The following is a 23179-nucleotide window of genomic DNA, read 5'->3' as shown; positions in this document are numbered from 1 at the left end:
CCAAGCCAATGAAATGGCGAAGGGCCCTCTTGTTCTTCTAAGGATTATTATTATTAGGGCCCAAGCACCGATGGTGTGAGGACCCTATTGGAATTGCTCCATTTATTAGGGCCTGAGTACCGATGGTGTGAGGACCCTATTGGAATTGCTCCGTTTCTTATTAGGGCCAAAGCCCTGTGTAGGGCTGAAGGCCTTTTTGTTTTCTTTAGGATTATTATTAGGGCCAAATCCCAAAGGGCTGAAGGTGATATTGTTTTCTTTAGGATTATTATTATTAGGGCCCAAGCAAATGAAATGGCGAAGGGCCCTCTTGTTCTTCTAAGAATTATTATTATTAGGGCCCGAGCACCGATGGTGTGAGGACCCTATTGGAATTGCTCCGTTTATTAGGGCCAAAGCCCAAGGGGCTGAAGGCCCTATTGTTTTCTTTAGGATTATTAGGGCCCAAGCCAATGAAATGGTGAAGGGCCCTCTTGTTCTTCTAAGGATTATTATTAGGGCCAAAGCCCTGTAAGGGGCTGAAGGCCCTATTGTTTTCTTTAGGATTATTAGGGCCAAAGCCAACGGCTGAAGGCCCTATTGTTTTCTTTAGGATTATTATTAGGGCCAAAGCCCAAGGGGCTGAAGGCCCTATTGTTTTCTTTAGGATTATTATTAGGGCCAAAGCCCTGTAAGGGGCTGAAGGCCCTATTGTTTTCTTTAGGATTATTAGGGCCAAAGCCCAAGGGGCTGAAGGCCCTATTGTTTTCTTTAGGATTAGGATTATTATTATTATTATTATTATTATTATTATTATTATTATTAGGGCCAAAGCCCAAGGGGCTGAAGGCCCTATTGTTTTCTTTAGGATTCTTATTATTAGGGCCAAAGCCCTGTAAGAGGCTGAAGGCCCTATTGTTTTCTTTAGGATTATTATTATTATTATTATTATTATTATTATTATTAGGGCCCAAGCGAAAATTCGCGCAGGGCCCTCTTGATCCCCTAAGGATTTTTTTTTTTTTTTTTTTTTTTTTCCCGTCTTCCGGGGCTTTTTGGGGGCCTTAACATGCTCAAAAACTCTTGAAAATTGGCACACACATTGGAATCCGCGGCCATTAGGACGCTGCAGAGGCTGGTACCCGGGCGTGGCAGGGGGGCTCGACAGCGCCCCTTGAAAAAAGTCTGAAAATTTGGTCCATATATTAAACACGCTTGCACGTATTAGTATGAAACTCGGTACACATATAGACCTCATCGGGCAAAACAACTTTCGTACTCTAAGTTAAACGCCACACCAACAGGAAGTCAGCTATTAAGGGTTGTTTGAAAAACGCATGCTCTGGAATTTGATATACTCCTCCTAGGCGATTAATCCGATCGCCACCAAACTCGGTCAGCATGAAGTCAAGACACTGATGATGAAAAATTGCCAGCGGATTTTTGATATCTCGAACGGTTTGGCCGTGGCGAGGCAACGAATTTATGGCGAGAAAAAGAAAACAGGAAATGTGTTATAACGTCTGCATACATATATTGATCTTTATGAAACTTCACGAGTGTGTTGGTTGTAGTAGTCTGATCACATGGATATGACTATTGTGAGTCAAAGTTATAGCGCCACCAACTGGCAGCAGGAAGTGTATCACTTTTTGAAATGCTTTGAGATCACCCTCTTATTTTTACCTGATTTGCTTCAAACTTCATCAGTGTAATGTCAATACACAGCAGATGTAGACCTATGACAGGATTTTTGATATTTGAAATATTGTTGCCATGGCAACAGGTCAAACTTGTGACGATTTGCACAATTATTAATCAATTTATGGAATATGAATATAATAATTGGGTCATTAAAAAGGTTTTATGAATTATTATTATGCACATACCGACCCAAGGGGGAATTAACCATATATGGTGAATTAACTACAACGAATTATAATCAATCACATATATGGTTAGTTCTGTTTTAAAAATTATGTAGAGAACTACCGGTCCGTCCAGCACACCGATAAGTTCACAGACTATTACGACAGAAATATTACCCTGTGGCCACAAGGATACATTTCTAGGATAGCATCCAAACGTAAAGCAAGGATATTAGAATCAGAACGTTAAAGTGACTCGGTTGTGGTTGAAGGAGCAAGTGAACAAAAGCGTGGATATGATATGTTTAATATACAGAACGGGTAATACAAAGGTTATACGGATAAATGTACACAAGTAGATACAGATACATACAAGCGAAGTAAAGGCAGAAAAGAGAGAGATGATCAAAGAATGGCCAATTCCTACAGTTAACCTTAAAGAGCCAGCAAGGAAACCCAGTAATTAAAATCTTAACAAATACTTGCATATAGGTTCGTTGTGGTGCTTCAAGTTTCGGAGCGCTCAGTGGGGTGGTTGGTCCTTCAGGAGGTGATTTTCAGCGACGTTCCAAACGAAGGCCTAACTGGAAGTAAGATGACCGGAAGATAAAGAAGAGAGTCCGTCTCTACGGCAGGAACGTGTGCAGAAAAACTTGTGCGACGAAAAGACGCGTGTTGTGGTATTTTAAAGACAACAGACCAGAACGCCTTCCTGATAACGTCCTCCAATGATAGTGTTGCAATTTGGCGGTTTTCCACATCCCTTTGTTCTGTCCAACGAGTTAATTTATGGTATGTCAAATCGGTGCATTTTCTTCATAGTACTATTACACATTGAACGCTGCATTTGACAGAAATGTAACGTACATGGGTGAATAGCTCGGACTCACAGCTTTACGGAGAGATCAAACTCGACAGGTGTCTCTCATCACATAAAGAAGATACACTTTCTACTCTAATACTATCGTTTCACATGAAAACTAACCTACTACAGTCAATTCTACGATTCTACATTAGTAACACATACATGCAACAAGCACCATAATGGCAGATACATTCATATTTGCAGGTATAATATTTGTGTATACAGTCTTTATGTAGGGCTTTGTATGTGTGTGTGTGTCTGTGGGTGCGTGCGTGTATTTTCCTTTTTATGACCATTTGGAATTCGGCCCTGTCTCCTCGAAACCCGATCCGTGGTGTTGCACCCCCTTTGAAGTCGCAGAGGAGAGGTTAGGGGACTTATCGAAACAGTCATAAAAAGAGTCTTGTGATCCATTAGTGTCTGCCGGGCCGGAATCGATGTAAGATTTACAAACCAAAGTTCCGTGAATTGAGGTTTAAACACAGTTTATGGTGGGACCTGCTCATCCTTGAGACTGTGCAGACCCTACAAACTGTAATAATATTCTTGAGTGTTTTTGAGGCTCTTAACATGCTTCAAATTGCATGAAACTCGACACACACATCAATATTGTCAACCAGTAGACATGGACAAAGTCATAGAAATGGGCGTGGTGGAGGGGCTCAGTAGCGCCACCTTTTGACAAAAGTGGGGGGGGGGGTGTTTTTCCTATAGTCACCAAACTCGGTACACATATTGTTCTCATCAAGCCGGACAATTTTCTAATTTACATTCATTAGCTCCGACCAACAGGAAGTCGGCTATTTTTGTTTGAATGTTAATTTTTTTTTAAAACAGGCTATGAATTTTATACTACTACTCCTACAGGGTTTATCCAATTTACACCAAGCTTTTTTTAACTTGTTGCTAACACATTGAAGTTGTTTAATTGCAAACGGATTTTGGATATCTCAAACGGTTTGGCCATGGCAACGAATTTATGGCAAGAAAAGGGAAACAAAGTGTTATAACTTCTGCATACATTAATTGATTTTGATGAAACTTCGGCTTAGTCTTCGTTGTACAAGGCTGATCACATGGATTTGACTATTGTGATTCAAAGTCATAGCGCCACCAACTGGAAGCAGAAAATGTGTCACTTTCAGCATACATTGAGATCACCCTCTTATTTTTACCCGATTTGCTTCAAAATTCATCAGAATAATGTTAAAACTTGGCACATGTAATCCTTTGAAAATGGGCAGGGAGGAGGGGCTCTATACCTTGTAGTGCAGTAAATGTGGAGTGAATTTGACAGTCCTTTGACGTTTAACCGTTTTAAATGCCTATTGCCCTCTGTGCACAGTTGCCCTGAAGCCACCAGGGTGGCGGTGCCACCAGGCTTGGGCCCGCCATCGCTGCTCGCAGCTATATATATATATATTTTTTTTTTCTACGTTTTTGGGGTTTTTGGGGCCCTTAACATGCTCAAAAACTCTTGAAATTTTTCACACGGATCAGAACCCGCGGCCATGACAGCCGGACAGAAGCTGGTAGCCGGGCGTGGCAGGGGGGCTCGACAGCACTCCCTTGAATTGCGCACTAAAACTTGGTCCATATATCAAACACGCTTGCACATATAAGTCTAAAACTCGGAACACATATAGACCTCATCGGGCCGAACAACTTTCGTACTCAAAGTTATACGTCACCTCAACAGGAAGTCAGCTATTATGGGTTGTTTGAAAAACGCATGCTCTGGAATTTGATATACTCCTCCTAGGCGATACATCCGATCACCACCAAACTCGGTCAGCATGCAGTAAAGACATTGATGATGAAAACTTGCCAGCGGATTTTTGATATCTCGAACGGTTTGGCCGTGGCGAGGCAACAAATTTATGGCGAGAAAAGGGAAACAGGAAGTGTGTTATAACTTCTGCATACATTGATTGATCTTTATGAAACTTCACGAGTGTGTTGGTTGTAGTAGTCCGATCACATGGATGTGACTATTGTGAGTCAAAGTTATAGCGCCACCAACTGATAGCAAGAAGTGTGTCAATTTCAAAATGCTTTGAGATCACCATCTTATTTTTATCCGATTTGCTTCAAACTTTACCAGAATAATGTCAAGACATGGTGAATGTAGACCTTTGAAAAGAATAGTGATATCACAAACACTGTTGCCATGGCAATGCATCAAACTTTAATATTAGTTTTGGAAGCTTTTGAGACTCTTAACATGCTTCAAATTGCATGAAACTCAATGCACACATCAGAGATATCAACCAGCAGACATGGGCAAAACCGTAGAAACGGGCGGGGAGCAGGGCCTCTATAACGCCACCTTTTGACAAAAGTGGGGGGGTTAGTTTAACCTACAGTAACCAAACTCGGTACACTTATTGTTCTCATTAAGCCGGATAATTTTCTAATTTACAGTCATTAGCTCCGACCAACAGGAAGTCTGCTATTTTGGTTTGAATGTGGATTTTTTGACTAAACAGGCTCTGAATTTTAAACTACTACTTCTAGGGAGTTTATTCAATTCAGACCAAACATTTTTTACATGTTGCTAAGACATTGAAGATGTTAAATTGAAAACGGATAATGGATATCTCGAACCGCCTTGCCATGGTAATAGATTGAAGTAATGTAAAAAAAAAAGTAAACGGAATGACTCATTCTCTATTAAAAAAAACACTATACACAATTAATTTATATATAGAATTAAAGCTGCAAGCAGCGATGAGAGGGCCCTCGCACCCGGGCTCGCCGCCACCCGTTGGCCTCAGGAAAACAGTGAACAGTGGGCGTCATGCATTTAAGTGAGTGAATACAGGAGAATTATGCCAAAGTCATTTCGAAATGCCACACTTCCTGCGGCCAACAGGTGGCGCTTTTACCGTAACTGAATTTTGCCATGTTGATGTCTTCAGGCCAGGACTATCATTGAACACGTGAAGTTTGAAGCAGATCGGACATTGTATGCCTGAGTTACAACAACTTCCTGTTTCTTTCGTGGCGTTAATCGCATACATTAGCACTCAGCCAAGTGTTGCATGATTTAACGTGTTTCTAGCATGTCTGGTACTTCGTGGCATGATGAAATGTGAATCTGGTAGTGAATTACAGTATAAAGCATGCCACTTCCTGTTGCCAGCAGGTGGCACTATGACTAACTGAATATTATCATATAGACGTCTTTAGGCTAGGACTCTTATCACACGTGAAGTTTGGAGCAGATCGGACATAGTATGCCTGAGTTACAACAGTTTCCTCTTTCATGGCGAAACATCAGACTTTGTCATGCCGCCACGGACACGCCCTTCACCGAAAACTCAAGATCTTTGATATTTATCATCGCTAAGGTCTTAAGATTAGACTGACAACATATGATGTTGATCTGGTTAAATCTCCATGAGGAGTTAATCACAGTGTAAAACATGTCATTTCCTGTTGCCTGCAGGTGGCGCTATGACTGTAACTGAATATTGTTATGAAGATGTCTTCAGGTCAGGACTCTAATAAAGCATGTGAAGTTTGGGGCAGATCCGACATTGTTTGTCTGAGTTACAACAACTTCCTTTTTCATGGCGAAAACATCAAACTTTGTCAGGCTGCCACGGACACGCCCTTCAGCGAAAACTCTAGATCTTCGCAATTTAACGTCACAAAGGCCTTTAGATTAGACTGACCAAAAATGACATTGATCTGATGAAATCTCTAGGAGGAGTTCGTTAAAGTACAACGTCTAGAAAATGCAAAAAACGGTGAATTAATTCAAAATATCTGACTTCCTGTTCGGTTTTGGATTTCGCTCCAAGATAATTTTTTGTAGGTACTGGGCTGATAAATGTGTGTACCGAATTTCAAACCCCTAGTGTTATGTAGCGAGCGGGGCTGTACGTTAGATGGCGCTATCGAGCCATTTTGCCACGCCCAATTCCGAAACCCATAACAGACGTAAATTTTCACCACTTCTGACGCGTGTGCAAAGTTTCGTGAGTTTTCGAGCACGTTTAGGCCCTCTAAAATGCGATTTACTTTGGAGAAGAAGAAGAAGAAGAAGAAGAAATATAGCTGCGAGCAGCGATGGCGGGCCCAAGCCCGGTGGCACCGCCACCCCGGTGGCTTCAGGGCAACTGTGCACAGCGGGCAATAGGCACTTAAAACGGTTAAACATCAAAGGACTATGTCAAATTCACTCCACATTTACTGCACTACAAGGTGCCACTATAGAGCCCCTCCTCCCTGCCCATTTTCAAAGGATTACATGTGCCAAGTTTTAACATTATTCTGATGAATTTTGAAGCAAATCAGGTAAAAATAAGAGGGTGATCTCAATGTATGCTGAAAGTGACACATTTTCTGCTTCCAGTTGGTGGCGCTATGACTTTGAATCACAATAGTCACATCCATGTGATCAGCCTTGTACAACGAAGACTAAGCCGAAGTTTCATCAAAATCAATTAATGTATGCAGAAGTTATAACACTTTGTTTCCCTTTTCTTGCCATAAATTCGTTGCCTCGCCACGGCCAAACCGTTTGAGATATCCAAAATCCGTTTGCAATTAAACAACTTCAATGTGTTAGCAACAAGTTAAAAAAAGCTTGGTGTAAATTGGATAAACCCTGTAGGAGTAGTAGTATAAAATTCATAGCCTGTTTTTTCAAAAAATTAACATTCAAACCAAAATAGCTGACTTCCTGTTGGTCGGAGCTAATGAATGTAAATTAGAAAATTGTCCGGCTTGATGAGAACAATATGTGTACCAAGTTTGGTGACTGTAGGAAAAACAAACCCCCCCACTTTTGTCAAAAGGTGGCGCTACTGAGCCCCTCCACCACGCCCATTTCTATGGCTTTGTCCATGTCTACTGGTTGACAATATTGATGTGTGTGTCGAGTTTCATGCAATTTGAAGCATGTTAAGAGCCTCAAAAACACTCAAGAATATTATTACAGTTTGACCTGTTGCCATGGCAACAATATTTCAAATATCAAAAATCCTGTCATAGGTCTACATCTGCTGTGTATTGACATTACACTGATGAAGTTTGAAGCAAATCAGGTAAAAATAAGAGGGTGATCTCAAAACATTTCAAAAAGTGATACACTTCCTGCTGCCAGTTGGTGGCGCTATAACTTTGACTCACAATAGTCACATACATGTGATCAGACTCCTATAACGAACACACTTGTGAAGTTTCATAAAGATCAATATATGTATGCAGACGTTATAACACATTTCCTGTTTCCTTTTTCTCGCCATAAATTCGTTGCCTCGCCACGGACAAACCGTTCGAGATATCAAAAATCCCCTGGCAATTTTTAATCATCAGTGTCTTGACTTCATGCTGACCGAGTTTGGTGGCGATCGGATTAATCGTCTAGGAGGAGTATATCAAATTCCAGAGCATGCGTTTTTCAAACAACCCTTAATAGCTGACTTCCTGTTGGCGTGACGTTTAACTTAGAGCACGAAAGTTGTTCGGCCCGATGAGGTCTATATGTGTACCGAGTTTCAGACTAATACGTGCAAGCGTGTTTAATATATGGACCAAATTTTCAGACCTTTTTCAAGGGGGCGCTGTTGAGCCCCCCTGCCACGCCCGGGTACCAGCTTCTGCCCGGCCCTGTTGGCCGCGGATTCCAATGTGTGTGCCAATTTTCAAGAGTTTTTGAGCATGTTAAGGCCCCCAAAAAGCCCCGGAAGACGGAAAAAAAAAAAAAAAAAAAATAATAATAAAAAAAAAAATAAAATAATAATAATCCTTAGAAAAACAAGAGGGCCCTGCGCGAATTTTCGCTTGGGCCCTAATAATAATCCTTAGAAGAACAAGAGGGCCCTGCGCGAATTTTCGCTTGGGCCCTAATAATAATCCTTAGAAGAACAAGAGGGCCCTGCGCGAATTTTCGCTTGGGCCCTAATAATCCTTAGAAGAACAAGAGGGCCCTGCGCGCTTAATTCGCTTGGGCCCTAATAGTAATAATAATAAACGGAGCAATTCCAATAGGGTCCTCACACCATCGGTGCTCGGGCCCTAATAATAATCCTAAAGAAAACAAAAGGGCCTTCAGCCCCTTACAGGGCTTTGGCCCTAATAATCCTAAAGAAAACAATAGGGCCTTCAGCCCCTTGGGCTTTGGCCCTAATAATAATAAACTGAGCAATTCCAATAGGGTCCTTACACCATCGGTGCTCGGGCCCTAATAATAATAAATGGAGCAATTCCAATAGGGTCCTCACACCATCGGTGCTCGGGCCCTAATAATAATAATAATAAACGGAGCAATTCCAATAGGGTCCTCACACCATCGGTGCTCGGGCCCTAATAATATAGATGTTTGAAATAAACACATTTTATTCATTTTCTTCCAATTCAAAAAGCATGTGTAATTAAAAATAGGCAGATTAATCCATTTTCAATCAAATATAATTAATGTCATACATAGAGTAACAACTAGAGGGCAGCATATACCTATTTTTAAAACAGGGTTGGATAAGTCAAACATATATAATCATTTTGATATATATAGAACAAATAATTTGTTTTAATTATACTGTTTGTGCAGGTATATTTAAAAAATTATCAAAGACTACTTTTTTGTTTTGTTTGTTTGTTTAAAATGATCTTCTCAGTCTGTCTCAGTCTCTCTCCCTCTCTCTCTCTCTCTCTCTCTCTCTGTCCTCCCCCATACTACCTCAGGCTCATTCGGGTGTGTGTGTGTGTGTGTGTGTGTGTGGGTGGGGGTGGGGGGGTGTCTGTGTGTGGGTCTATGTCTGTGTCACACTGTCTATATATATCTTTTTCTCTCTCTGTGTATGCATATGTGTGCTTTACAGTCTTATTTTTTTCTAAATATTGAGTTATTTATTTTTAACAATTATAATGAGAATTTTTGAATTATTTACTGATATAATTCAAATTTATTAAAAAAACCCTGTTTCAGTAAAATTTCACATGATTATGAAAGTGGCTGTTTAAAATAAACTTGCATAAGTGAGCAGAAAATTCAAGACATGAACCTTATTAATACCTGAGACTGACATTAAAATTGTCTTTGCAGGTTCTGTGATTTGGCTCTATTTATTATTTATTATTTTTCCATTTTATTTTTTATCTTATACCACACATATTAAAATTAAATGAATGCATGCTTTTGGTGCATAAGATTGGTGCACAAACAACAGCTCATGGAGGTCAAAAAACACATGAATAGAAGTGTGAGGATTATACAACATCAGCAATCACAGACATTCACATTATGGCTGGATTAGTTATTTTAGAGCATTGTGGAGTTTGCACAAATAACAGTATATAATTTGGTCTAGAATTTTTATAGGGGTTGTCTGAAGCCGACTTCAGACTGGATGATTTTCAATCTAGTCTGGTCACTGTCCTTTTCACACTGCATTACTTTCGCTTTCGATTCAGTCGCTGTTGTGTTCAAAATGCATGATGGATCGGCAGAAGGTTTCACACTGCATGAATTTAGAATAGGAAGAATCGCCAAAACATCTGTCTGACACTCAAACTACGTTTCACAACCAAACACACGGGAGATGTGACAAGGAAACAACACAATATTACGCATGCAAGACCGGAGTTCTCAAGTGAGACTGGGTTTATTATTAAAAACGGTACCCGCAAGAAGCTTGCAATACGAATGGCCTGTGTGCAGATTTGCAGCGAAAACAAGAAAAATAAAAGAAGAATATGAAGGAGGAAATGGTTGGAGAGACTGTGACAGAGCACTCGCATAACAGAGCACTGATTTGCCTGTGATTTCGGGCATTTGTCTGCGATTTCACAAAACCTGTCTGCGAGCTAAAATCGGGGCTAAAATCATGCAGCCTGAACTCGCAATGAGAAAAAACCCAGACATTTCAGATTATGATGATATTCTGCACTCATTTGAAATAGACTTATAACATTCTGTGACATGAAAGTCATCTCAATTTAAACGATCTCATGCATGTGGCTTTTGTGGTTTGTCATCATAGGAGCATCAGCCGCTGCAGTAAATGTGGTTTGAAATTGACAGTCCTTTTATGTTTAATCGTTTTAAATGCACATTGCCCGCCGTGCACAGCGCACCTGAAGCAACCGGGGTGGCGGTGCCACCGGGCTTTGGCCCGTCATCGCTGCTCGCAGCTATATTTATTATTTATTTAAATTTTTTTTTCTACGTTTTTGGGGTTTTTGGAGCCCTTAACATGCACAAAAACTCTTGAAATTTTGCACACGAATCAGAACCCGCGGCCATTACAGCCGGACAGAAGCTGGTACCCGGGCGTGGCAGGGGGGCTCGACAGCGCCCCCTTGAATTGGGCCCGAAAACTTGGTCCATATATCAAACACGCTTGCACATATAAGTCTAAAACTCAGTACACATATAGACATTCATCGGGCCGAACAACTTTCGTACTCTAAGTTATACGTCACCTCAACAGGAAGTAAGCTATTACGGGTTGTTTGAAAAACACATGCTCTGGAATTTGATATACTCCTCCTAGGTGATTAATCCGATCACCACCAAACTCAGTCAGCATGAAGTCAAGACATTGATGACGAAAAATTGCCAGCGGATTTTTGATATCTCGAACGGTTTGGCCGTGGCGAGGCAACGAATTTATGGCGAGAAAAGGGAAAACAGGAAGTGTGTTATAACTTCTGCATACATTGATTGATGTTTATGAACACTTCAGCGGTGTGTTCGTTATAGGAGTCTTATAGCGCCACCAACTGGCAGCAAGAAGTGTGTCACTTTCAAAATGCATTGAGTTCACTCTGTTATGTTTACCTGATTTGCTTCAAACTTCATCAGTGTAATGTCAATACACAGCAGATGTAGACCTGTGACAGGATTTTTGATATTTTAAATATTGTTGCCATGGCAACACATCAAACTTCAATAATATTCTTGAGTGTTTTTGAGGCTCTTAACATCCTTCAAATTGCATGAAACTCGATACACACATCAATATTGTCAACCAGTAGACATGGACAAAGCCATAGAAATGGGCGTGGTGGAGGGGCTCAGTAGCGCCACCTTTTGACAAAAGTGGGGGGATTAGTTTTTCCCTACAGTCACCAAACTCGGTACACATTGTTCTCATCAAGCCGGACAATTTTCTAATTTACATTCATTAGCTCCAACCAACAGGAAGTCAGCTATTTTGGTTTGAATGTTAATTTTTTGAAAAAACAGGCTTTGAATTTAATACTACTACTCCAACAGGGTTTGTACAATTTACACCAAACTTTTTTTAACTTGGTGCTAATACATTGAAGTTGTTTAATTGCAAACGGATTTTGGATATCTCAAATGGTTTGGCCGTGGCGAGGCAACGAATTAATAGCAAGAAAAGGGAAACAAAGTGTTATAACTTCTGCATACATTAATTGATTTTGATGAATCTTCGGCTGTGTCTTCGTTCTACAAGGCTGATCACATAGATGTGACTATTGTGAGTCAAAGTTATAGCGCCACCAACTGGCAGCAGGAAATGTGTTACTTTCAGCATACTTTGAGATCACCATCTTATGTTTACCCTATTTGCTTCAAACTTCATTTAAATAATGTCAAAACATGTCAGATGTAGACCTTTGAAAAGAATTGTGATATCTCAAACACAGTTGCCTTGGCAACGCATCAAACTTTTATTTTGGTTTTGAATGCTTTTGAGACTCTTAGCATGCTTCAAATTGTTTGAAACTCCACACACACATCAGGATTGTTAGCCAGTAGACATGGGCAAAGCCTTAGAAACGGGCAGGGAGGAGGGGCTCTAAAGCGCTACCTTGTAGTGCAGTAAATGTGGAGTGAATTTGACAGTCCTTTTATGCTTAACTGTTTTAAATGCCCATTGCCCGCCATGCACAGTTGCCCTGAAGCCACAGTGGTGGCGGTGCCACTGGGCTTTGGCCCGTCATCGCTGCTCGCAGCTATATTTATTCTTCTTCTTCTTCTCCAAAGTGAATCGCATTTTAGAGGGCCTAAACGTGCTCGAAAACTCATGAAACTTTGCACACGCGTCAGAAGTGGTGAAAATTTACGTCTGTTATGGGTTTCGGAATTGGGCGTGGCAAAATGGCTCGATATCGCCATCTAACGTACAGCCCCTCTCTCTACATTTCACTAGGGTTTTGAAATTCGGTACACACATTTATAAGCCCAATACCTACAAAAAATTATCTTGGAGCGAAATCCGAAACCAAACAGGAAGTCACATATTTTGAATTAATTCACCGTTTTTTGCATTTTCCAGACTTTGTACTTTAACGAACTGCTCCTAGAGCTTTTATAAGATCAATGTCATATTTCGTCAGTCTAATCTTAAGGCCTTTGCGATGTTAAATTGCGAAGATCTAGAGTTTTTCGATATTTCGCCATGAAAGAGGAAGCTGTTGTAACCTCTGGTATATAATGTCGGATCTGCCTCAAACTTCACATGTTTTATTAGAGTCCTGGCCTGAAGACATCTTCATAACAATATTCGGTTACAGTCATAGCGCCACCTGTAGGCAACAGGAAATGACATGTTTTACACTGTGATTAACTCCTCCTAGAGATTTAATCAGATCAATGTCATTTTTGGTCAGTCTAATCTAAAGGCCTTTGTGACGTTAAATTCCGAAGATCTAGAGTTTTCACTGAAGGGCATGTCCGTGGCGGCATGACAAAGTCTGATGTTTCGCCATGAAAAAAGAAGTTGTTGTAACTGTGCCCCAAACTTCACATGTTTTATTAGAGTCCTGACCTGAAGACATCTATATGACAATATTCAGTTACAGTCATAGCGCCACCTGGGGGCAACAGGAAATGACATGTTTTACACTGTGATTAACTCCTCATAGAGATTTAACCAGATCAACGTCATATGTTGTCAGTCTAATCTTAAGACCTTAGCGATGATAAATATCAAAGATCTTGAGTTTTCGTTGAAGGGCGTGTCCGTGGCGGACTGACAAAGTCTGATGTTTCGCCATGAAAGAGGAAGCTGTTGTACACACATTTAGCAGCCCAGTACCTACAAAAAAGTCTCTTGGAGCGAAATCCGAAACCGAACAGGAAGTCAGATATTTTTAATTAATTCACCGTTTTTTGCATTTTCCAGACGTTGTACTTTAACGAACTCCTCCTAGAGCTTTTATCAGATCAGTGTCATTTTTGGTCAGTCTAATCTAAAGGCCTTTGTGACGTTAAATTGCGAAGATCTAGAGTTTTCGCTCAAGGGCGTGTCCGTGGCGGGATGACAAAATCTGATGTTTTGCCATGAAAAAGGAAGTTGTTGTAACTCAGACAAACAATATCCGATCTGCCCCAAACTTCACATGTTTTATTAGAGTCCTGACCTGAAGACATCTTCATGACAATATTCAGTTACAGTCATAGCGCCACCTGGGGGCAACAGGAAATGACATGTTTTACACTGTGATTAACTCCTCATAGAGATTTAACCAGATCAACGTCATATGTTGTCAGTCTAATCTTAAGACCTTAGCGATGATAAATATCAAAGATCTTGAGTTTTCGGTGAAGGGCGTGTCCGTGGCGGACTGACAAAGTTTGATGTTTCGCCATGAAAGAGGAAGCTTTTGTAACTCAGGCATACTATGTCTGATCTGCCCCAAACTTCACATGAGTGATAAAAGTTCTGGCCTAAAGACATCTATATGACAATATTCAATTCGCTATAGCGCCACCTGTTGGCAGCAGGAAGTGTGGCACTTTTACATGATTTTGCCATAATTCTCCTGTATTTACTCGCTTACATGCATGTTGCCCACTGTTCACTGGTTTCCTGAGGCCAACGGGTGGCGGTGAGCCCGGGTGCGAGGGCCCTTTCATCGCTGCTTGCAGCTTTAATTAATAGTTGTGTTTAAGTCCCTCAGTTGTCCTCAATGTGAAAAGATGGATCTCAAAATCATTCAGTCACTGTTGTAAACGGTTCAAATATGCAAAAGATGGTGGAAAACTGAAGAATTTTTGGGACCTGGAGATTTATTCTGAAGAACAGAGCTCAGTTTAACTGCTTCAGAATAAACAAGGGACTCATGAACAATCATCACACAACAAAAAAAACAGTCGTAGATCCTCCGGGTAATGACACACAGTATTAAGAATCAATGGTTCACAAACTTTGGAACTGGGTCATTTGAATAAATTCAGCTATTTTTTTGTTTTATGGATTATATGTAAACATCTTTTATGTAAAATATCTTACTCAGGACAGTACTAAATTAAAAATAACATGCATTTTGTATGATCTCTCTTATTTTGTTAAAATTTCGCACATTTCCACATTCTGCAAGTGGTTCACATACTTTTTCTTGCAACTGTATATATGTATATAGGCCTATATACATCACCCTTTAACGTCAGAAAAGAAAATCAATACAGTTCTTTATGGAAAAATAGTACTTTGCATATTATACTTTAAAAACACATCTATAGTTGATTTTATAGTGCATCATAACTAGAGATGAAAGATATGAAAATTTCATTTCATGATTATAGTGACAAATTATCATGTTATCACGGTTTCGTTAAAATGTGCTGGAAATGTTAAAAAAGTACTGATACTACACAGTGAAATCAAATCACCAAGTTTTTGTGGAAAACCAACAAACAACAAATAAAATTAGCATCAATATGCAATTTTTGTTTGTATAAACATTAAAATAACAACATTAAAAATGATGGCCAGATTTTAAAGGAGTGTTTTACAACATAGCATGTTATCTACTAACATGAACTACAAGTTCAAATAAAGTTGACAAAAAAAAAAGTTTTATAAAAAGATAAACCTCACATTTCAGTCTTGAAATCATTTTTTATGAAAAAGATGAGTCAAAATGATAAATTACAGCACAGCAGCGCTGATAAACACAGCAGCACTGGGTTTATAAATACTACTTTAATAGGCTGTACACAGAGGGATGATGAAAAGCAAATGCCATCGAAACTTTTCTAAAGACAATTTGTTCTCCCTTAGAAATGCATTCAAATAATTAATTCATTCATACATTTTCAAATAATTTCTCTCACCACTCTGCCTTCCGTGATGTTTTCTCACAAAACAAAACCTACGCTGCATGTTGTGCCTCCGGGAGACTGCTGCTAACTTTGCTTAATCTTGCATGATTGAAATTTTGACATCCCAATTTTTTCTGTTGTGAATTGTTTTTCTGTTATATTGCAATTACATTTGTAGGTTCATAAATAAAAATAATAACCTCACAGCCAATATGTCAAAATTGATCTCCATTGGAGGGGGTGGGGCAACTGTCTATAATTAGCGCACTCTAATTAGATGAAAAGTAAGGCTTGGCGAGCTACCTTTAATCAAGCCAAAAGCTACTAGTAGCTCGCGAGTGACGTGTTGGAGGCCCCTTCTGTATACATATCGGCCACTCTGCTATCTAAGATGTTGGCATTGGCCATCAAAAACAAAAACAATATCGGTTTACCATTACCTATTGCACATTTGATTCTCAAAATCAGCTAATGATAAACAACATGCATAACATGACATCTGTTGCTGATATACTCTTTGGACTATTGTGAACTGAAGTTGAAACATTTATGTGGCCAAGCACAAATGAAACGCATATCAATTGGATAAACTGTCAGATAAACTGTAACTAAGAAAAACCAGAAAAGAAAAAAAATGCTAAAACTGAAATAGCATTTTAAAATTAACCTCTGGTCTCCCAGAACAGCCCGTGCTCCAAAATACCTCTTCAACTCTGTCTCTGGATTCAGATTCCTTTGTGACCCAGAAGAAAAAGAGATAATTTGAGATTAAATATTTGTCTTATTACATTTGAATGGTACAGAATTATGACATGAATACATCTCACCTGTGTTCCACGTACAACACAGGTCTGTGTTCAGAGGCGCTGTTGTCTGTGCTTCGATGCGACAGGCCTTTGCTCCTATCCAGGGTCTCTAAAATAGCATCAATATTATCTCCTGTTCCCAAATTGTCCTGACAATCACAAAAACACTAAATTAGACACACTAAGCATGTGATAAACAGATCTACAGCATGATTTTGATTGTGATATTGCTTTTATAAACCAAATCAGACGAGGAGGTTAATAACAAATAACTTACATTTCAGACACTATTTTCTTTATTTTGCCAAAGACAATAGTCCCAAAAGAAGCTAAAGCCATGAACACAGACTCACAGAGTGATAAAAACAGTGTATCCCTGCAGTGATATTATAAAAAAATATTGGCACTCATAGAACACTGCTTGACAAATGAATTTAGAGGACCAGGGCTATGTTTGCCAAACGCATTATAAGCCTAAATACAGTAGTCAACATTTGAAGTGAATCAGAAGGTAGAGGGGTCTTATCGGGTTCAAAAATTTGTACCCGACTCTTCTTTCTAGTAATATGGCACAGAGTCTTAGAATCTTAGAAATCTCATCACACAGAGACTCTTTCGTCTAGATATTATAATACGGAAATTAGGGCTGGGACAATAAATCGATTCTTGATTCGCGATACAATGAGACTGGATCGATTCTGATATTTTCATAATGTAACGCGATTCTCACTCAAATCAATTCTGAGCTTAGTTTTTACGTGCTTTAGAAACAGCCGTACTCTGCTTGGTTCCAATTCCTTACACACCACTTAAACCAAAAATTCTCATTCATAAAGCCAACCCAAAAAGGTTGAAGCAAATTACAAGGGAGTTCACAGTGGGCTGTGTTTACATTAATCTCATGTCATAAAAGCATTCTGAGCCAAGGTGCAAGTATATTTAACCACTTACATGACTCAAACGCACAAGCGCTCTCCAGCACTCTTCTTCGTGAGCACTTGAGTGTGCAAATGCAACTAACAGAGTGCCATCTGCTGTAAAAAACTAAGCTCAAAATCAATTCGAGAGAGAATCGCAATACATTCGGAAAATATCAGAATCGATCCAGAATCATTGTATCATGAATAGAGAATCGATTTATTGTCCCAGCCCTAATGGCGATTGTGTCTGTTCCCTGAACTAGTAGATACAAAAAAAACAAAAAAAAACACTCCAGAACCCATTTGAGTGTAAGAATTTAATTGATGTTCAACAACAAAAAAAAAAAAAAAAAACACAGATATAATACAGATAAACAAATGATAATGCTTGGTTTGCTGAATATTAGATCCCTTTCTACAATTACATTACTTTAAATGAGTCTACCCACCAAATTTACCTTTATAAACTAGGGGTGGGAGAAAAAAAAAAAAAATGCTTCACGATTCTCTCTCCAATGATTCTGGATCCATTTTGAAAATTTCAGAATCAATTCTGAGCTTAGTTTTTAACCGCAGCTACGCGATGACGCTGCTTGTTTTAGAAACATCCTTATTCTGCTTGCTTCCAATTCCTCACACACACACACACACACACACCACTCGAACCTTCCATAAAATTATCTTTCATGAAGTTCAGAAAGATTGAAGCGAATAACAAGGACATTTGCGGGCTTCATTGCACAGGATACAGTGGGCAACATGCATGTAAGCGAGTAAATACAGGAGAATTATAGCAAAATCATGTAAAAGTGCCACACTTCCTGCTGCCAACAGGTGGCAATACAGCTAACTGAATATTGTCATATAGATGTCTTTAGGCTAGGACTTTTATCACACATGTGAAGTTTGGGGCAGATCAGACATAGTATGCCTGAGTTACAAAAGCTTCCTCTTTCATGGCGAAACATCAAACTTTGTCAGGCCGCCACGGACACGCCCTTCACCGAAAACTCAAGATCTTTGATATTTATCATCGCTAAGGTCTTAAGATTAGACTGACAACATATGACGTTGATCTGGTTAAATCTCTATGAGGAGTTAATCACAGTGTAAAACATGTCATTTCCTGTTGCCCCCAGGTGGCGCTATGACTGTAACTGAATATTGTCATGAAGATGTCTTCAGGTCAGGACTCTAATAAAACATGTGAAGTTTGGGGCAGATCGGATATTGTTTGTCTGAGTTACAACAACTTCCTTTTTCATGGCAAAACATCAGATTTTGTCATCCCGCCATGGACACGCCCTTGAGCGAAAACTCTAGATCTTTGCAATTTAACGTCACAAAGGCCTTTAGATTAGACTGACCAAAAATGACACTGATCTGATAAAAGCTCTAGGAGGAGTTCGTTAAAGTACAACGTCTGGAAAATGCAAAAAACGGTGAATTAATTAAAAATATCTGACTTCCTGTTCGGTTTCGGATTTCGCTCCAAGAGACTTTTTTGTAGGTACTGGGCTGCTAAATGTGTGTACAACAGCTTCCTCTTTCATGGCGAAACATCAGACTTTGTCAGTCCGCCACGGACACGCCCTTCAACGAAAACTCAAGATCTTTGATATTTATCATCGCTAAGGTCTTAAGATTAGACTGACAACATATGATGTTGATCTGGTTAAATCTCTATGAGGAGTTAATCACAGTGTAAAACATGTCATTTCCTGTTGCCCCCAGGTGGCGCTATGACTGTAACTGAATATTGTCATATAGATGTCTTCAGGTCAGGACTCTAATAAAACATGTGAAGTTTGGGGCAGATCAGACATTGTATGCCCGAGTTACAACAACTTCCTGTTTCATGGCGAAACATCGAACTTTGCCAGGCCGCCACGGACACGCCCTTCAGCGAAAACTCTAGATCTTTGCAATTTAACATCTCAAAGGCCTTCAGATTAGACTGACCAAATATGATGTTGATCTGATTAAAGCTCTAGGAGGAGTTCGTTAAAGTACAACATGTGGAAATGGCAAAAACTGCCAAAATTTTGTAGAGAAAATTCAAAATATCTCACTTCCTGTTGGGTTTACAAACTTTGCACTAAGGGGCTTTTTTGTAGGTATTGGGCTGTTACATCTGTCTACCGAATTTCATAACTGTACGTGAAACGTAGCACGAAGGGCGCTTAATTGAAATTTTGTAGGTGGCGCTATCGAGCCATTTTGCCACACCTAATTCTGAAACCTATATCAGATGTACATTTTCACCACTTCTGACGCGTGTGCAAAGTTTCATGAGTTTTTGAGAACATTTAGGCCCTCAAAAATGTGATTCATTTTGGAGAAGAAGAAAATTTTGGCTGAGCAATTCCAATAGGGTCCTCACACCATCGGTGCTTGGGCCCTAATAATAATTAAAGCTGCAAGCAGCGATGAAAGGGCCCTCGCACCCGGGCTCACCACCACCCGTTGGCCTTAGGAAAACAGTGAACAGTGGTCGACATGCATATAAGCGAATCAATACAGGAGAATTATGCCAAAGTCATTTCGAAATGCCACACTTCCTGCTGCCAACAGGTGGCGCTTTGACCATAACCAAATTTTGCGATATAGATGTGTTCAGGCCAGGACTGTTATCAAACACGTGAAGTTTGGAGCAGATCGGACACTGTATGCCTGAGTTACAACAACTTCCTGTTTCATGGCGTTAATCGCATACATTAGCACTTAGCCAAGTGTTGCATGATTTAACGTGTTTCTAGTATGTTTGGTACTTTGTGGCATATTGAAATGTGGTTCTGGGAGGGAATTACAGTGTAAAGCATGCCATTTCCTGTTGCCTGCAGGTGGCGCTATGACTAACTGAATATTGGCATATAGATGTCTTCAGGCCAGGACTCATATCACTCATGTGAAGTTTGGGGCAGATCAGACATAGTATGCCAGAGTTACAACAGCTTCCTCTTTCATGGCGAAACATCAGACTTTGTCAGTCCGCCACGGACATGCCCTTTAACGAAATCTCAAGATCTTTGGTATTTATCATCGCTAAGGTCTTAAGATTAGACTGACAACATTTGATGTTGATCTGGTTAAATCTCTATGAGGAGTTAATCACAGTGTAAAACATGTCATTTCCTGTTGCCCCCAGGTGGCGCTATGACTGTAACTGAATATTGTCATGAAGATGTCTTCAGGTCAGGACTCTAATAAAACATGTGAAGTTTGGGACAGATCGGACATTGTTTGTCTGAGTTACAACAACTTCCTTTTTCATGGCGAAACATCAGACTTTGTCATGCTGCCACGGACACGCCCTTCAGTGAAAACTCTAGATCTTCGCAATTTAACGTCACAAAGGCCTTTAGATTAGACTGACCAAATATGACATTGATCTGATTAAAGCTCTAGGAGGAGTTCGTTAAAGTACAAAGTCTTGAAAATGCAAAAAACGGTGATTTAATTTAAAATATCTGACTTCCTGTTCACTTTCGGATTTCGCTCCAAGAGAATTTTTTGTAGGTACTGGCCTGATAAATTTGTGTACCGAATTTCAAACCCCTAGTGAAATGTAGCGAGCGGGGCTGTACGTTAGATGGCGCTATCGAGCCATTTTGCCACGCCCAATTCCGAAACCCATAACAGACGTAAATTTTCACCACTTCTGACGCGTGTGCAAAGTTTCATGAGTTTTCGAGCACGTTTAGGCCCTTAAAAAAGCGATTTACTTTGGAGAAGAAGAATAATAAAAAGAAACGGAGCAATTCCAATAGGGTCCTCACACCATCGGTGCTCGGGCCCTAATAATAATAATAATAATAATAATAATAATAATAATAAATATAGCTGCGAGCAGCGATGGCGGGCCCAAGCCCGGTGGCACCGCCACCCCGGTGGCTTCAGGGCAACTGTGCACAGCGGGCAATAGGCACTTAAAACGGTTAAACATCAAAGGACTATGTCAAATTCACTCCACATTTACTGCACTACAAGGTGCCACTATAGAGCCCCTCCTCCCTGCCCATTTTCAAAGGATTACATGTGCCAAGTTTTAACATTATTCTGATGAATTTTGAAGCAAATCAGGTAAAAATAAGAGGGTGATCTCAATGTATGCTGAAAGTGACACATTTTCTGCTTCCAGTTGGTGGCGCTATGACTTTGAATCACAATAGTCACATCCATGTGATCAGCCTTGTACAACGAAGACTAAGCCGAAGTTTCATCAAAATCAATTAATGTATGCAGAAGTTATAACACTTTGTTTCCCTTTTCTTGCCATAAATTCGTTGCCTCGCCACGGCCAAACCGTTTGAGATATCCAAAATCCGTTTGCAATTAAACAACTTCAATGTGTTAGCAACAAGTTAAAAAAAGCTTGGTGTAAATTGGATAAACCCTGTAGGAGTAGTAGTATAAAATTCATAGCCTGTTTTTTCAAAAAATTAACATTCAAACCAAAATAGCTGACTTCCTGTTGGTCGGAGCTAATGAATGTAAATTAGAAAATTGTCCGGCTTGATGAGAACAATATGTGTACCAAGTTTGGTGACTGTAGGAAAAACAAACCCCCCCACTTTTGTCAAAAGGTGGCGCTACTGAGCCCCTCCACCACGCCCATTTCTATGGCTTTGTCCATGTCTACTGGTTGACAATATTGATGTGTGTGTCGAGTTTCATGCAATTTGAAGCATGTTAAGAGCCTCAAAAACACTCAAGAATATTATTACAGTTTGACCTGTTGCCATGGCAACAATATTTCAAATATCAAAAATCCTGTCATAGGTCTACATCTGCTGTGTATTGACATTACACTGATGAAGTTTGAAGCAAATCAGGTAAAAATAAGAGGGTGATCTCAAAACATTTCAAAAAGTGATACACTTCCTGCTGCCAGTTGGTGGCGCTATAACTTTGACTCACAATAGTCACATACATGTGATCAGACTCCTATAACGAACACACTTGTGAAGTTTCATAAAGATCAATATATGTATGCAGACGTTATAACACATTTCCTGTTTCCTTTTTCTCGCCATAAATTCGTTGCCTCGCCACGGACAAACCGTTCGAGATATCAAAAATCCCCTGGCAATTTTTAATCATCAGTGTCTTGACTTCATGCTGACCGAGTTTGGTGGCGATCGGATTAATCGTCTAGGAGGAGTATATCAAATTCCAGAGCATGCGTTTTTCAAACAACCCTTAATAGCTGACTTCCTGTTGGCGTGACGTTTAACTTAGAGCACGAAAGTTGTTCGGCCCGATGAGGTCTATATGTGTACCGAGTTTCAGACTAATACGTGCAAGCGTGTTTAATATATGGACCAAATTTTCAGACCTTTTTCAAGGGGGCGCTGTTGAGCCCCCCTGCCACGCCCGGGTACCAGCTTCTGCCCGGCCCTGTTGGCCGCGGATTCCAATGTGTGTGCCAATTTTCAAGAGTTTTTGAGCATGTTAAGGCCCCCAAAAAGCCCCGGAAGACGGAAAAAAAATAAAAAAAAAAAAAATAAAAAAAAATAAAAAAAAATAATAATAATCCTTAGAAAAACAAGAGGGCCCTGCGCGAATTTTCGCTTGGGCCCTAATAAACGGAGCAATTCCAATAGGGTCCTCACACCATCGGTGCTCGGGCCCTAATAATAATAATAAACGGAGCAATTCCAATAGGGTCCTCACACCATCGGTGCTCGGGCCCTAATAATAAACGG

The 23179-nt window shown here is 39.9% G+C and overlaps 1 protein-coding gene across 4 annotated transcripts in view; it reads right to left on the bottom strand.

Annotated features, from left to right (window-relative positions):
- Positions 1-23179, bottom strand: part of LOC125264263 (transcription factor 25-like) — a 71821-nt gene that overhangs the window by 4164 nt on the left and 44478 nt on the right. For all 4 annotated transcript variants that reach the window (XM_048183477.1, XM_048183478.1, XM_048183479.1 and 1 more), the window contains exons 4-5: positions 16573-16700; positions 16413-16478 (exon numbers count right to left, since the gene is read on the bottom strand). In XM_048183477.1, coding sequence (XP_048039434.1) covers positions 16413-16478; positions 16573-16700 — 194 coding nt within the window. The remainder of the gene's footprint in view (positions 1-16412; positions 16479-16572; positions 16701-23179) is intronic.

This window comes from Megalobrama amblycephala, linkage group LG3, assembly GCF_018812025.1.
Source record: "Megalobrama amblycephala isolate DHTTF-2021 linkage group LG3, ASM1881202v1, whole genome shotgun sequence".
NCBI classification, from domain to species: Eukaryota; Metazoa; Chordata; class Actinopteri; order Cypriniformes; family Xenocyprididae; genus Megalobrama; species Megalobrama amblycephala.
This window is presented reverse-complemented; position numbering and strand designations above follow the sequence as displayed.